Source organism: Ursus arctos, chromosome X (genome assembly GCF_023065955.2).
Source record: "Ursus arctos isolate Adak ecotype North America chromosome X, UrsArc2.0, whole genome shotgun sequence".
NCBI lineage: Eukaryota > Metazoa > Chordata > Mammalia > Carnivora > Ursidae > Ursus > Ursus arctos.
In genome coordinates, this window is record NC_079873.1 from 27,007,949 (window position 1) to 27,024,562 (window position 16,614).

General features: G+C 34.5%; 1 protein-coding gene across 17 annotated transcripts in view; it reads right to left on the minus strand.

Moving 5' to 3' along the window:
* The window catches only part of DMD (dystrophin), a 2,358,181-nt gene that overhangs the window by 1,305,005 nt on the left and 1,036,562 nt on the right, over positions 1-16,614 (minus strand). For all 17 annotated transcript variants that reach the window (XM_057310259.1, XM_057309646.1, XM_048213297.2 and 14 more), the window contains 2 exons: positions 11,272-11,513; positions 6,756-6,936 (listed from right to left, as the gene is read on the minus strand). In XM_057310259.1, the coding sequence (XP_057166242.1) occupies positions 6,756-6,936; positions 11,272-11,513 (423 nt within the window). The remainder of the gene's footprint in view (positions 1-6,755; positions 6,937-11,271; positions 11,514-16,614) is intronic.

A 16,614-nucleotide genomic window follows, 5' to 3' on the forward strand; every position in this document is an offset into this window, starting at 1 on the left:
TAAATGCCATCAACCATGACACAGAACAAGTATTTCTTTACAATATTAACACTGGCAGAAGATGTCCAGAAGGAAGAAGGGACCCAGGAACTCGCAGTATATGATGATTAACACACTAGAAATTGTCCTTAGAAGACTGAGAAAAGTAGGGAATTCTGAGTATGGAGACTTGAATTTCCAATACCAACACAGAAGTTAACACCTTAGCTTGACATTCAAGGACCTTTGTGGTTAGAAGTCAATCAACTCTTCAGCCCAATTTCTCATCATCATAAATCCTCCACCCAAAATCTATCACTTTTTTAAAGCCTTTGCACTCATGGTACTCCTTCTGCTACAAGTCCCTGCTGCTCAAGCTCCATTCTCACAAAGGCCCTAGGTGCTATGGTATGAGCAAAATGGATGGGTTTTTGAGAATTTTATCTAAGATCACCTTAATTTTTTTAAAAGCTACATCTTCAATGAATCAGTTGAGATCTGGGTCTTCCTCCCAAGCAATGACCTAAAATTCACTGCTTGAATAACTGATTCATTCTCCACTTTTTTCTCACAATTTTCTACCCACATTTGTGTAAGTATGAACTACTACACTATTCAACTATTTATTACAATATAAGATATGTTTTGGGGATTTTTGCTGCATTTCCCTGTTTCCACATTATTTTCTAAAATTGGCCCTATTAGAGCTCAGTAATCCTATATTCAAGAAGTCCTATTAAATAATTTTTAAAAATATATTTTTTTATTTTTTATGCTCTACTTAACATTTAGCATATTTCCCAAGATCCTCAAGGTCAAGGAGCAATCCTCGCATCTCATGGTATGAAGAACAGAGCTAGCTTTAATAAATATGTCTGTTATGGTTGATGCTGATGGTATCACTGAAGAAAACAGAATAAAAAGGGACATTTACAAACAGTTTTTCTTAATTTTTTCTGGAGTTAAAGAGCAAAGCAACACAGATTGTTTCTTAGAATAAAATGATTCCTTACTTAGACATAAGAGTACATTAGATACATTTTCTGACCTGGCACTAGAATAGTTGGATCAAGACAACCTTTGTTTCCCTTCCTGTCTCAGCATCTTCACATCAAATCATCATCCTAGCAGGGACTAACCACAGTGCTTGAAATTACGGCCATACAGAACATTTTCTGCTGGTTGCCCTAAAATTTTCGTGAATTATCCCTACAGGAAGCACAAGTTGCTCCCTGTCATTTTCTAAGAGTGTCTCCTACCACACCTCCTCAGATCATCACTTCTTCAAGGACTGCCTCCACTTTCCTTTACATTCCTTATCACAACTCTGGTCTGAGGTCAGGGCTGTATCTGTAGCAACAATTTCCCATCTCTCAGCTTCCACTCAGACCCTTCTACTTGTTTGTCACAAACCAGCTAGAGGCTAACATATTAGCTAGAGCTTTCAAAATTACTTATCAGATTACTGAATGTCCTCAATTGAAATTCTTTTAGAAATTTCAACTGGTGGGGGCGCCTGGGTGGCTCCAAAGGTTGGGCAGCTGCCTTCGGCTCAGGTCATGATCCCAGAGTCCTGGGATTGAGCCCCAAGACTGGCTCTATGCTCAGAGAGGGTCTGCTTCTCCCTCTCCCTCTGCTCCGATCTCTCTATCTCTCATAAATAAATAAAATCTTCAAAAAAAAAATCAAGGGTTAGGCTGCCCTTATCTTACATCATGTATAAAAATCAACTGGAAATAGATTAAACCCCTAACTGAAAAACTACAACCATAAAACTCCTAGAATGAAACACAGGGAGAATGCTTCTTAACATTAGTCTTGAAATGACTGCTTGGATTTGACATGAAAATAAACAAATGGGACCACGTGAAACTAAAAAGTTTCTGTACAACAAAGGAAACAATTAAAAGAATAAAACAGCAATCTACAGAATGGGAGAAAATAATTGCAAACCATGTAAATGATTAGAGGTTACTATTTAAACTATATAAGGAACTCCCACAACTTAACAGGAAAAAAATAATCTGACTAAAAAATGGACAAAGGGCTTAAATAGACATTTCTCCAAAGATGACATACAAATGAAAAGAGATATATTAAAAGATGTTCAACATCACCAATTATGAGAAATATGCATATCAAAACCACAATGAGAGATCACCCTACACTTGCTGGGGTGGCTATTATCAAAAAGTAACAAAAGATAACAAGTTCTGTTGAGAATGTGGAAAAATTGGAACGCTCCACCATTTGTAGAAATATAAAATGGTGCAGCTGCTAGAGTAAATAGTATAAAGGTTCCTCAAAAAATCACAAAGTAGAACTACCGTACAATCCAGCAATGCCATGTCTGGGACATATCCAAAAGAACTGAAATTGGGATCTTGAAGAGACATCTATAGTCTCATGTTCATTGCAGCATTATTCACAACAGCCAAGATATGGAAAAAAACTAAATGTCTATCAGTGGGTAAATGGATAAAGAAAATGTGGTGTAGACACACAACAGAGTATCATTCAACCTTAAGAAATAGGGAAGTCCTGCCATATGTGACAATAGGGAAGAACTTGGAATACATTATGCTAAATGAAATAAACCTGCCACAAAAGGACAAATACCACATGATTCCACTTCATGAGGTACCTAATAGAGTCAAACTCCTAAAAGCAGAGACTAGAATGGTGGGTGCCCGGGGAGAGAGGGAAGGGAAATGGGGAGTTGCTGTTTATCAGGTATAAAATTTTAGTCATGCAGGAGTTCATTTCTAGAGATCTGCTGTACAACATTGTGCTTAAAGTTAATAGTCTACTATGCACTAAAAAATTTAGGAGGGTAGATCTCATGTTACATGTTCTTATCACAATTTTTTTATTATGTTCAGTTAGCCAGCAATTTAAAAGAAGAAGAAGAAGACGACAACGAAGACAGTACTAGGCCAGAAATCTAGGGTTGTAGAACAAACGAAAATCCTTCTGAACTTTAAGAGGGAAAAAAAAACCACTTGTTTTGTCATAGCTAATGTAGTCACTTCCTCCAGTTTCTGCAAAACTAAACAAACCCCTAATAATTATTTTCCTGACATGACTTATACCTCCAATTGAAATAAATCCAAACTATAGCACAAATTGTGTTCTCATATTTACAGGTATGAAGTACATTTAAAACCTTTCTCGTTAAAATAAGAGATCACCTGTAACAAGCCATGTGCTATTTTTTCTGTATTCATCTAAATTAGACCATAGTCCTTCTGGTTTGCAGTTTCTAGAAAAGGTTCCTGGCAATTGTTTGGGAGACAATTCTACTCTCTCAATCTTCTAGCCCTGGGCAACCATTAATACACATTCTGTCTCTCTAGGTGTGTCAATTTCAACCATTTCCTATAAATGGAATCATATATTGTCTTTTGTAGCTGGCTTCTTTCTTTAGCATCTTTTTAAAGTCCCTCCATGCTGTAGCAAGTGTTCGTACTTCATTACACTTTATTAAACTGAATAATATTTCATTGTATAGAGAGGCCCATTTTCCTTCTTTACTCATCAGCTGATGGGCATTTGAGTTGCTTCCACTTTTTGGTTATCATGAATAATGTCGCTACAAACATCCACGTATACTGGCTAGTTCCTACACAATCTAATACTCATCCTTTCAGTTACTCAAGCTTCGTGAGGTCACTTGTGACACAGCAACAATAAAACATTCTTAAAGGGTTGCTCTGGGAGGACTAAGAAAGCTAATTTATATGAAAGGTATTTATTTATAAACTAAAAATCACTATGAATACAGAATGCATTTTATCTTTCAATATTATTTTTTCATATCATCTCTGCCAGGTACCAAACAGCAATTCCTTTGACCAATGTTCACTACTCAAAGTACATTTAAAAACTTAAGTTTTTGTTTCATTGGGAGAATACTAGTAAAGAAAAGAAAAAAAAAAAGAAAGAAGAGTTGACAGTCAGAATGGATTACCACCCCTTGTTTTAGCTCCTATTTGCTGAACACTTAATATGTTCAAAGTACTGTGGAGTAATACAAGAAATCTGATTTCCTCCCCTGTGCTAGTTTGGGGGTAAAGCACACACATGTAAAAATTCTTTGGAAATAATAATTAATTAACAAACTGAACTAGGGGCGCCTGGGTGGCACAGCGGTTAGGCGTCTGCCTTCGGCTCAGGGCGTGATCCCGGTGTTATGGCATCGAGCCCCACATCAGGCTCCTCCGCTATGAGCCTGCTTCTTCCTCTCCCACTCCCCCTGCTTGTGTTCCCTCTCTCGCTGGCTGTCTCTATCTCTGTCGAATAAATAAATAAAATCTTTAAAAAAAAAAAAAAACTGGGGGCCCCTGGGTGGCACAGCGGTTAAGCGTCTGCCTTCGGCTCAGGGCGTGATCCCGGAGTTATGGGATCGAGCCCCACATCAGGCTCTTCTGCTGTGAGCCTGCTTCTTCCTCTCCCACTCCCTCTGCTTGTGTTCCCTCTCTCGCTGGCTGTCTCTATCTCTGTCGAATAAATAAATAAAATCTTTAAAAAAAATGTTTAATAAAAAATAAATAAATAAATAAAAAACTGAACTAAAGTATGACTTATTATGGTGATTTTTTTTAAAGATTTTATTCATTTATGTGACAGAGAAACAGCCAGCGAGAGAGGAAACACAAGCAGGAGGAGTGGGAGAGGAAGAAGCAGGCTCATAGCGGAGGAGCCTGATGTGGGGCTCGAACCCGGAACGCCGGGATCATGCCCTGAGCCGAAGGCAGACGCCCAACGACTGCGCCACCCAGGCGCCCCTTGGTGAATTTTTTATTTGCCTTTTATATATAGGTATATAATATTTATATATCAATACATAATATATTAAGTTACATATATAAATTTATAATATATACACATATAAAAATAAATTATATAATTCAATTGTAATTGAATTGCATATAATCATATACATATAATTTATATATTGTGTACATATATAACATGTAAGTTATATATGCACATATGAAATATATGATTTATAATTCATATATATAATCCATTTTAAATTAATACTCATTAATTATCAAGACAAGTTTTCCAAAAGAGTGAATAAAATTGGTGAAGATGTTTTGGTAATTAAGTACAAGGGAGGACATTTTATTTATAAATAAATGGAGTGAAAATGTTTGGCAGTTTTATGAACAATCATCACATGTATAACAGATAAAAGAGAAGACATGATAATACAGATGGACAGACTGATGGTTGTATAGATAGACAGTATATATTATTATATATTTATACTGTAGTATCAAAGTTCAGCTGTCAACAAACATCAACATTCTGAACATTTTTTAAATAAACAGAAAAAATGTTGAACCTTAACATAATTAATAGGTACATGTAAATTAAAATAATTTTCTAGTGAATAAGCTCCTTTGCCCAGCAGTTACAATATAACCATTAACGCGTATTTGACTTTAACGGAGGTTTACAGATTTTATGACAAGAGAAATGCATTATTGTTAAATAGGTCAATGTTTGAAAATTTAGGACAGCCACAATCCTTTCCCCAATTGATTTTATAGACGCCCAGCCACAAGTATACTGAAATCCACTAGAGGGAGCTGACATCACCGTGAAGTTGCATTACCTGATGTCCTACCAGGAAAACAAACCCCTCAGCAAAAATGACTTTAAAGTAAAAGGAAAAAAAATAAGCAATTATCTTTTGCTTTATTCAGTTCATTCCATGACCTCACCAAGAAATCAAAGTTTAAAAACCAGGAAAATAGGGAAAGTTTCATGTATATCACTGCACTCATTTTAGAGACGTTACTATTTGGTAAATTATTTGGATATTTGCAAAGAGAAGTAGTCAAAAAACATGTTTTCCAACTAAATAAAATTCTAGTAGAAAACAAATACACGTTCCTGTGCTTCTCATAACAAATTTGGGGAAGATATTTTTTAAAATATTTTTATCTTAAAGCCTTAAAATCCAATTTTAGTCTATAATCTTCTGTGTGTACATATATACGTATGGATGGTGAACCAAAAACTCATTTACTCATGTTTGAAAGTGTTCATAAATCTGTCTGTCAAAGGAATTTTTGTCTTTGTAATTAAGCTGATGAGTCGGGCTATTTTGGACCAGATATTATTAATATCCTAAGAGCAAACTAGTGAGAAACAAAGGAGACATTCGCTGGTCAAATGGCAGGCATTTGTGTAACTGCTCCACTTTTAGGTTATATTTTACTATGAAATGAGAAAAAAGAAGATACTGCATAGTGACAGTGATTCTATAGTAAAATGCAGCCCAGAGAATAATTTGTCCTTCGCTGAATTTCAGTTGCTACATGTACGTTACAGCTATAACAATCTTCATATAAACTGGATAGAAGTATTAGTAAGAAGCCCAGCTAAATATCCTTGTACATAAAGCAAACAGGATTTAATGAAAACCTACTAAGAGGGATTTAACTGCTCTTTTATTTCTTCTAGTGTTAAAAATCTTTGTAAAATTTGCAACCCGCCAAGGAGATGTTAATGCCTATATAAAACATGTACTTTATTTGTTCCTTAAAGTCATGAAATTATTATGGAAGGTGAGGGGGAGAAATGAAAATATAACACATATGTTTTCCAACAATAGTATCTCATTCCTTATTACTACAGAATGTAGGGACAGTGGATTCCACTGATAGAAATATACTCTTTCATTTGAGTACTTTCTCTTTTTCCAACAAATACTGAATTTGGGAAATATCAAGTTAGCCATTTCAAGTATTTTTACTTACTCGTTTGAAGTTCTTTCTCTCTTGCCTGCACATCAGCAAAGACTTGGTTAAAATGATTTATAAAGGCCACAAAGTCTGCATCCAGGAACATTGGCCCTTGTCCTTTCTCTTTCAGGGCTATGCTTTGAATTTTTAATCGTTCAATTTGAGGCTGAAGCGCTGACAGCCGGTGGACTTCATCCTGTATTGAAATTTAGAGTATTAAAATAAATAAAACTTTTCCTTTGCATAGATTACATTTCTGCAAAGAAAGGTGTTAAAAGGCAGGGAAGAAAGCTTAGTTTAATGCCCTTATCAAAAAATTGGTAAGAAATATCCATGACAGTTTAGGCCAGCCTCTGGCATAGGTCATCAATTTAAAAATACCTTGGCTCTTCATTCAACAGATACCATCATATAGAACTGTCTTTAAATTTCAAAATCACATCATTTGCAGCATTAATGGGTGTGAATGTGCACTTGAAAAGTGCTATGAATGACCTTATATCCTCTCAATCAATCACACATGAATGTTCCTCTGTACCCCTCTTATCTCAAAATACTGTGCTTTTGCTTCAAATTCTAAGCTTGTTTAATGAACAATATTTTTATTTAAATTCACTTGTGAAGAATATAAAGTACATCTATCTATATATATTTACATACATACTGCATTATATCACAAATTTATCTTTATACACTGCTATTTCATAGATTACATAAGCTATGTAATATTTAGGTAAACACACATTATTTATGTCTGTATCTATCTATCTCTTATACAGTCACGTTACTTCTCCTGACTGAACAGGCAATCACCATTATTTCAGTTAGGGTGAGAGTTCACTCTGCTTTTCTTGTCCTGGCATAATTGTTAATAACACCCCCTTTCACTCTCAAAGAGTACTCTGGCTTGGATGATAAAATCACACAGACCTACTGCTGTGCAATAGAGTGGTCACTAGTCATGTGCGGCTACAGAACACCTGAAATGTGGCCAGTCCAAATTCAGATGTGCTGTCATTATAAAACATACATTGAATTTTGAAGACTTAGTATTAAAATATACCAATATTAACACATAGTCTGAAATACTGATTGAATCTTGATATGATAATATTTTCAATTTGCCATTTTAAATAACATGCATTATTGAAATTCATTTACCTGTTTCTTTTTCCTTTTTTTAGTATTGTTTCTAGAACATTTAAAACTACACACATGGCTCAAATTCATGGCTTGCATTATATTTCTATGGAACAGTGCTGTTCAAATGAGAATGTTTTCCTTCTCTTTTGTTTCCAGTGAAGCTGCAATTCATATGTCTCTGATAACATATAGTAGGAATTCAAAGAGAATGTCCAAATGCTCTTTAAGTATTATTACCATGCCTGCTTACTTATGATTCACACTCCTGCTACCTTTAGAAAAAAAGTACTTCGGGATTGTTTACCATTTAAAATGTTAAAAAAAAAAGACAAAATTTTTAAATCAGATTACAAACCAATTAGGAGGAGGGGAAAATGCAAAGAATTACAGTAATTATGAACTAAATATAAATCTGAGCTTCCAGGGAGTCAAAGTGAAAAGACAAAAAGGAAAAAAGAACAAGTTATTTTTTGGATGCATGCATACTGTTTTGGAGAGAGTAACTTTTGTCTTAGGATTCAGTAAGATAAATGTATCCCAAGGTTCTTTCATAGTTGCAAGACTACCTAATGGGCACTGTCACTTGCTAACAATTTTTAGAAGATAAAAGATAACTTTCAGAGGAATGTTGCTATGTGGTTATAACAGTAAGAGTTGATTCAGGTAGGTTAATCTCTGACGATCAAATTCTTTTTATAACTGAAGATGAAAGCAATTTATATAAATAGAGAGATGACCCATATCTCCCATTCCAATATAAAGCCTCTCAATCAAAAGCTATAAGGTAGGTGCATATCCATGGATGAAGAATAAGACAAGAGCTAAAGGGTAATACTCGGTGTTTTTGATTACAGAATTAAAGACATGCACTTTGTACACTAGGCTTACAAATGGTAGCATTGATATCTGCTGTGAAACACTTAAGAACCTGATTTACATTTGGCCAGATGGAGGGCCATCATTCTTCCTGTTTAGGGATATAGAAGGAGCCTACAGTATAGTAAAGTGTGTTCTGCAAAACAAAGGGGACTTGGAAACTAATAAAACATTTGGGCAAATGTTCAATTGAGACCTTAAAGTTCTGAAAGTAAGTCACAGGAGAGATCATTTTGACTTGAAATATTAAACATTTAAAAGATGTTAACAATTACTCATTATTTCCACAAAAGGGCCTTAATGTGGTTAGTCCTCCCGAGTAAGGCATCCTCCCTGAATCTGTTTATCCTTCAAATTTTTATGTTTATCTGATAGAAAAACTTTTTCATTTTTCTTGGGAAAGGGTCCATGGATATCTTCCAATTCCCAAAGGGCTCTCTCACCCCCATATGAAGAACCAGTTCTGGCAAGCATTATATTTGGAGCTAATACTGTGGTCTAATCTTAGAAAACATCTCCAAATAACAGAATGCACTGACAAACAAGATGGAATAATTTATTTACCTAGCATTAATCATAGCGAAATAGTATAATGTTAACTTTTGCATGAATGATTCTGAGCTTATCCTGCTAAATATTTTACCCTAGTTGATTCATCAAGTTAATAGCAAACAAAGGTGCAGAGAAAAAGAGTAAGGGGTGATGAAGAAGGATGGAATTATGTCATCAAAATTTGGAACCTTGTGGCTGAATGCAGAAGAAAGAAATAATTTCACTTAGGATGACTTCCTTAACCTCAAGAGAATATTTAAGATGTGTAACCACCAATGATCTCCATTTGTTCCTCAGATAAAGACCAATATCCTCCAGGCCCCAAGAGTCCTTGCTTTGTCTCCTGTACACCTGTCTTTTTGCCTCCATCTTTCATTTTATCCCTAACCCTCACACCTCTCTGTCCAGTATTCACATTGGCCTTTCTACAGCTCCTTCGTTGTGGTTGTTGTTTAAGCCACCAATTATCCTGTGGTATCTGTCAGGCAACTCAAGCCAGCTAATACGCTTTGAGTCATTCTCAGCAACACTACAGATATTGACAATTTATTTTATGGGTGAATGTATTTTTTAGATTTTATGGTTACTTTTTGTATCTGAATCTCAAGAAACAGGTTAAGGTAAGATCATCAGATTTCATAACAACAAATAATGTAGGTGGAGTATTCCATGGATTCACAGAAAAAAAAAGGCACAGATTCTATTAACAGCAAAATATGTCTCTAAGCATTAGATATTCCCTAGATTTGCATATTTGCATTAAAAAACTGAATGCCTTTCTGCCCTATATTCCTTATCTAAAATATATTTCCTGAGTTTAGTCATTTCCTAGTAAAGCTATAGGACCAATATGTGAAAGAATCATCAGGTCCTTCAACATTTTCCCCTTCAAAATATCTTTGAATTCCCCGTCCCTTCCTGGGCATAATAGCACCTCCAAACCAACCCTGTCACCTCTCCATCTCCAGTCTCCCATTATTTAAACGATTCTTTCCAAAGTATGCACATTAACCTCCATTTACCGCTTCTTAGATTAAACCTAGCCATCTCAGTCTATCATTGAGGTTCATCCTAGAAACCTTTTCATCTATCCAATTTCCCACTTTCCATGAAAAGCATTCAGCTCATAGTAACCATGCAAAAAGTTCAAGTGATCTTCATTATTGTAGAACTCTGGTTTTCTTACATTTGAACACATACTCTTTTAATCTCTTTCTCAGTTTCCTTGGTGCCAGTTATACCTTGTTTGGCCCTCTGGATCCACTGTCTGCTTCTAGAACTCAGGAGAATAAGACTCCATTCCTGTGAAAGCATGTGGGCTGGTTCTTAAGGCTGTCTTTACAATGGGTGTCCAACTCGCTCCTTTCTAGGTTTCTGTAACTTCTCTCCCTCTAATCCTTTCTGTCGTCAGAATGGTTCTGGCTCTGATTCAGGGTTACTGTACTTTCCCTTATGGTTCCCGCTATACTCCAAGCACAATGATGAAATATTTTGGTAAGGAAACCTTCCTCAAATTATCCTAATTTGAGTGAACTGTCAGTTTTAAAGATTTTCCTCATATACCCAATTATATAGTACATCAGCTGCTTGTGTTTGTGTGGATTCCACTTTTTTAACATATGACTGAGTTTTGCTTCTAGCACATGAGCTGCTGTAAAAAAGAGCTCCAAATTATTGGCCATTTCTCATAGGATATGTGTAGTTTCCATACTCCAAAACTGCTTCACCATTCTGCAAACTGACAAAATCAATTAGCCATGTGTAAGTGCTCTAAATATATTTTTTTAGGATCCAGTCATCATACATTATCTATTTAAACTCATTTTCTTCACTTACATTTTGATCTTTATTGTGTTTAAACCCTTCAAAGGGAATTTTTTATTATATAATTTGCTATTCTTCTGGAAATTGCCAAGAAATTCCTGTTGATCATGATCCAAATAGGAGGAAAGAATCTTACCTTACAAATTTTTAACTGGCTTTTAATTGCTGTTGGCTCTGATGTGATGGTGGGTTGGGTTTTCAACCAGTTTTCAGCAGTAGTTGTCATCTGCTCCAATTGTTGTAGCTGATTATAGAAAGTGATGATGTTGTTCTGATACTCCAGCCAGTTAAGTCTCTCGCTTAGCAATTGGCAGAACTCTATCCACCGGCTGTTCAGTTGTTCTGAGGCTTGTTTGATGCTGTCAGCATTAACACCCTCTAGAAAGAAGATTTTTAAAATATATCCACTGAAGCCACAGACTGCAAGACATCTGAAAACCTGTGTGTCTCAAGTTTAAAAGTATTTATCATATGAAGGATTTTGAACAGATAATTTATTTACTGATAAAGAAATAGAAGTACCAACAGGATTTCTGACTACTGATTATAAATTATTAGAGATGCATCTCATCAAGAGTATGAATGTAATAAAATAAATAAGGACACACAAGATGCAGAAGAGTAGAATGCATTTAAATAAAAACAAAAAGTGTCAAAGCTCTAAAGGGGATTGGAAGATTGATTATGGACAAAACAAATCTTTTGGAGGATTCCAAATAATTGTTAACTACCATGTATGCTATTGAAATGTACATTGAAACACTAACATTTGTATTTTTTAAATGGTTTGGGAATTAGCTGAAATGTTATTATTTGGATTTTAATAAAAAAAGGAAAGGAGTTTTTATCAAAATGCAGTAATTCTCTGTTTCTGCTATAGAAAGGCAGAAATAAGCAGATTTTCCATGGATCCAAAGAAGGGAAACAAGCACTAAAAAGTAATCCTTCTAAGATGAAAGAAGGTTTTCATGTTACTTACATATCATTTATAAATGTGGAAGTTGATCTGATAATTTTAAAATCATCTATAACAAAACTAAAGCAGAAAAAAATCTATCAAAGGCAAAATGGAAACGTAAGCACATCATTATCACCTTTAGCTTTCTGGAGAATCTATTATGTGTTAGGAATTTGGTGTCTTTTAATATATACTATTTTATTTAAGTTTGTCATAATGTGCTATGTGATGACTAATGCCAATCCAGTATATAACATCCTATAACCAAGAAAGAATAACAACATCATGTAATGCTATGTGTTAAAATACTCTCTATAGTTAGTTGACAAAATTTAGGTGTTCTTACACACACACACACAGACACACCGTATTAATTTATACAGTAACTTCCTTAATAAATTACATTATATAAAAATATTAAATACGATATGCATTTTAAAATACAGCTATGATAGCATTGATAACTTCCTTATATTTTTGAAATATTATGTGTTTCCTATTCCTACACATATCCACAGGGATCTCCAAAGGGATCATGAACTCACTATAAAATTCTTCCTCTAGATTAAAACACCTATGGGTTAAAGTGATTTAGTGAAGACCAAGTTGTCTAAGAAAAATCTACTTTTATGATTGTTAGTTCTACTTGACTTTCTAGTAATGTGATTTAGTTAATGGGCAAGGAATTTGTTAAGGGGTCTAAAGACCATCTCCAGCAAACAGAAGGCCTGTGATTTTACAAACATGCCTCCCACTTCACTCTTTTTAAAGCCTAAAAAATATAGATTTGAATTCAACGACTATAATATATTACACTTTTTTATTCTCCTCTGCTCGGATATTCTAGTTTTCGTTTTGTTGTAATTATGTTATGCACCAAACCACATCTCTCAATTGATTTGAAATGTAACTCTAACTCCACTAATTTCAAACTTTTGATAGGACATTGGAGAATACAAACTTTGCAAATATTATTGGCAACAACCTTTTCTTCCTTCTTTGGCTGACATATTTTTAAAGAAAAATAACATTTAAAATAAAGTGTAAAAACAAAACATGCAAATATCCATATATACAACTATAACAGGTTTGTAGAAGCTAAAAAATTCTTCTAATACTCTCCTAATAGTTAAGGAAACAATTGGCTTTATTGAGAAATCTGGATGCTTTGTGTGATATATGGTTTGCGATAATTTGGTTTGAAGCAATGACCAAGAATTGTATCAAACTAGGCTTTGGGGATGCCACTAAGTAACCGTAGTTGCAAAATGATCATGTTTGCTACAAAGTGTAAGAGAAGGATCCAAAACACTGGTCATACAGGCATTCAATTTGAGAAAAAAAAATACTATGATAAAATGTTAACATTGTTGGAAAACAAAAGGGAATAATTTAAAAATACACAAGGGAGAAATGTTATATTATGTTAGATAATGATTCAAAATGTGCCCTGGATTTAAATTATCAGATGTTTAGAGGAAATATTTTCAGCATATGTTAAACTTGAATAAGCACTTAGAAGAAGGAAGACCACGGTGGTCCAATTCCAATATAGGCAGGTCAGAGATGCTAAAGTAATTTAAAGGCACTGATGAACTGATACTGCTGCACTGAGTCTTATTTAACATTTCTCTAAATCATAAGGAAATACATAGAAAAATACCTCACTGTCCCTGACAGAGGTCAATCATATAAAGAGCCACCCCTCTCAAATGAAAAAATAAAACCATAAGGTAATTTTCAATATGAATAATACATGTTAATCTAATCAGAAAAATATAAATCAAACTATAATGAGCAACCAATAGGTCCTTTGGTATCTATTAAAATCTAGGGATAGAATTTAATGTATCCTTGTTGATCATTTCCCACAACTATCAGCTCAATATGTCAGGCCAAAAAAAATGTCCAGATGCTAAACATCACTGCAGAAGGAATTAAAATACATAAGAAAAGCAAATTTTGTACAAATCCACTATGAAATCTATAATACTCTCTACTTATTAACATATTGATTTTTTAGCCAAATAAAGGTGATTAAAATACAATAATAAGTAAAAGAAGGATCTTCATATTAGGGTGAAGGGGAACAGAAAGTTACCGAAATTCACAGTAAGAGCTCTGGTATTAGGCAGAACTGAGTTCAAATTTCACTCCCTTTACTAAATGGGTAAAAGAGTTTCAATTATTTGATCCCACCGGATCTCATCTTTCTCATCCATGAAATGAGGCTAAAATAGAATTGACCTCATAGGATACCTATGAGGGTTCTGAGTTAATATGTGTGAAGCAGTTACACAGTCTGACATAGACTGGCAACCAATAAATATTAGTCAATGTTACAGCAAATAATATGTAATTAGCAAAGCTTGGAATATTTGGCCATATATCCCATACTCATTTGCAATTAAAGTTATAAAGGGCAACCGTGCCAAAAATTAAAAACAGAAACTTCCACATGTCACTGGCAAAGATATGATGTTGACCACAGAGGATATGATATGTTATGAATGATTTGCATGTAAATATTGTTATTACTTCATGTGTGAATATACTTCCTGCTCAACAAGAGTGTAACCTGTCCTTCTAAACTCTAAACCCCTTTGAGAAAAAGGTCTCCACTGGCAGTATCTGATGGAGTCCTCAGCTTAGAGTGGGTAAGGAATAAATAAATACAGTATACTTGTGAACTCACGTGACACCAAATCAATAGCTTACTTCATATGAATATGAACATTATGTGAGCAATACCCACAGACACAAAAAGCCAAGCACGAACATGCACAGTCTCTCTTGCTTCAAATTTGCTTTCAAATACTTGGGAGAAGGATCAAAAGCACTGGTACATGGCACAGTACTTCATGTACATCTCTTAAACTAAAAATATAAATGCCACTACTTCAACTTCATGAATTAGCCATCTATTATGACAAAGTCTCTTAAAACTTTTATAGACAAAATAAGGATGCTGTTTCCCAAATGAATACTGGGACATGAATAATTTTACTATTATATGTAACTGTTTTATGTATATTTCATAAAATTATATGCTCCTTAACCCAACTGAAAATTTTAAGTTTTATGACACTTTTTAAGTGTAAATATCTGTAAATTTTTAAGTATCAATCATTTGAGCATCTGTTTTTCTAATTTTTTGTTAGCTACTTAAGAATACAAACACTAGCTCACCAGGCATTATGAAGAATACTTATGGAAGCCATTTTGTAGTAGCACATTGGAATCTCAGGGATAATGGATCATAATCCATTCACATCTCATATTCTAAACAACCCCTGAAATAGTCCATGAATAAATATATTGCACCCAGAGGAAATGGATCATTACTTCAAGTGCATCCATTAATTTTATTACTTGTGTACAGTGCATAACAGACTGTTAGAATAATTTTAATTGTGCACCACCTTCCATGCAAGTACTTCAGAACTGCCACTTAAAGTGAAGTATTCCTCATCAAGTATATTCATCATTAGCCATGAAGCCAGAGTAGAATAATGCAAAACCTGTGCTTAGAATGGAAACTCAAAATGAAGTTTTAATAAATAGTCTCCAATTTTTATTGCATATTAGGTGAGGATCATTACAAGCCCATTTGGCATCCAATATAACAGCCTAAAATGTAATAAAAATTTACTAAGTCCATAAAAATAAGGCCTGAGTATTGTAGACTAAATTCTAGGGGTTTCTTCGACCACACTAACTTTTATACAATAGCTTTTTTAAAAATAATAGCTTTTAAAGGTTAATAGGTTTATATAAAATTTACACCCCTAGTGAATATAACACATAAGTTTACTAAAAGAGTTTTTCATGTTTTTCTATTTTAAATATCACTGAATTATGAGAGACAAAGGCCAGATCCCTACTCAGTATTTGTTTTATGACTAATTTTCTTCAACGACAGTGACCACTATGACCTTCTTCCCCTCTCTCTCCCATCGCGCGCGCTCTCTCTCTCTCTCTCTCTCACGTACACGTACACACACACACACACACACACACACACACACACAAGCACAAAGTTTTTTCCTTTGGAGACTGGAGTCAAAGAATGATGTGTCTGTCAATTAACAACATTTATTCAGTGTGAACTCTGTGTAGACCATTATCCCCAAGTGTCACAGGGAGAAATAGGAGATGTAAATCAAATTGCCCAGAATTGAGAGAGTAAGAGAAGAGGAAATGAGTCCAACTGTGGGGAAAGCTACTCATTTACAATGGAGGGGCTGGACTATTGCAAATAATACTATTTCCACGCCCCACTATTATACAGACCAGTTGCAAAATGTCTTCCCATTAAAATATATAATTAAAAGAATTACTGTCACTAAAAATCCTTCACAATGATGTGAAGAGAAGATGAGAAGTTTGGCTTTGAGGTAAGCCAAACTGACTATAATCCCTGTCCTTACCAATCTGACAAAATTTGGTTGCGCATACTCAAATGGCATCACTCATGTGAAGTACTTAATGAGCTATAAACAGAAATACTAAAAATGCAGT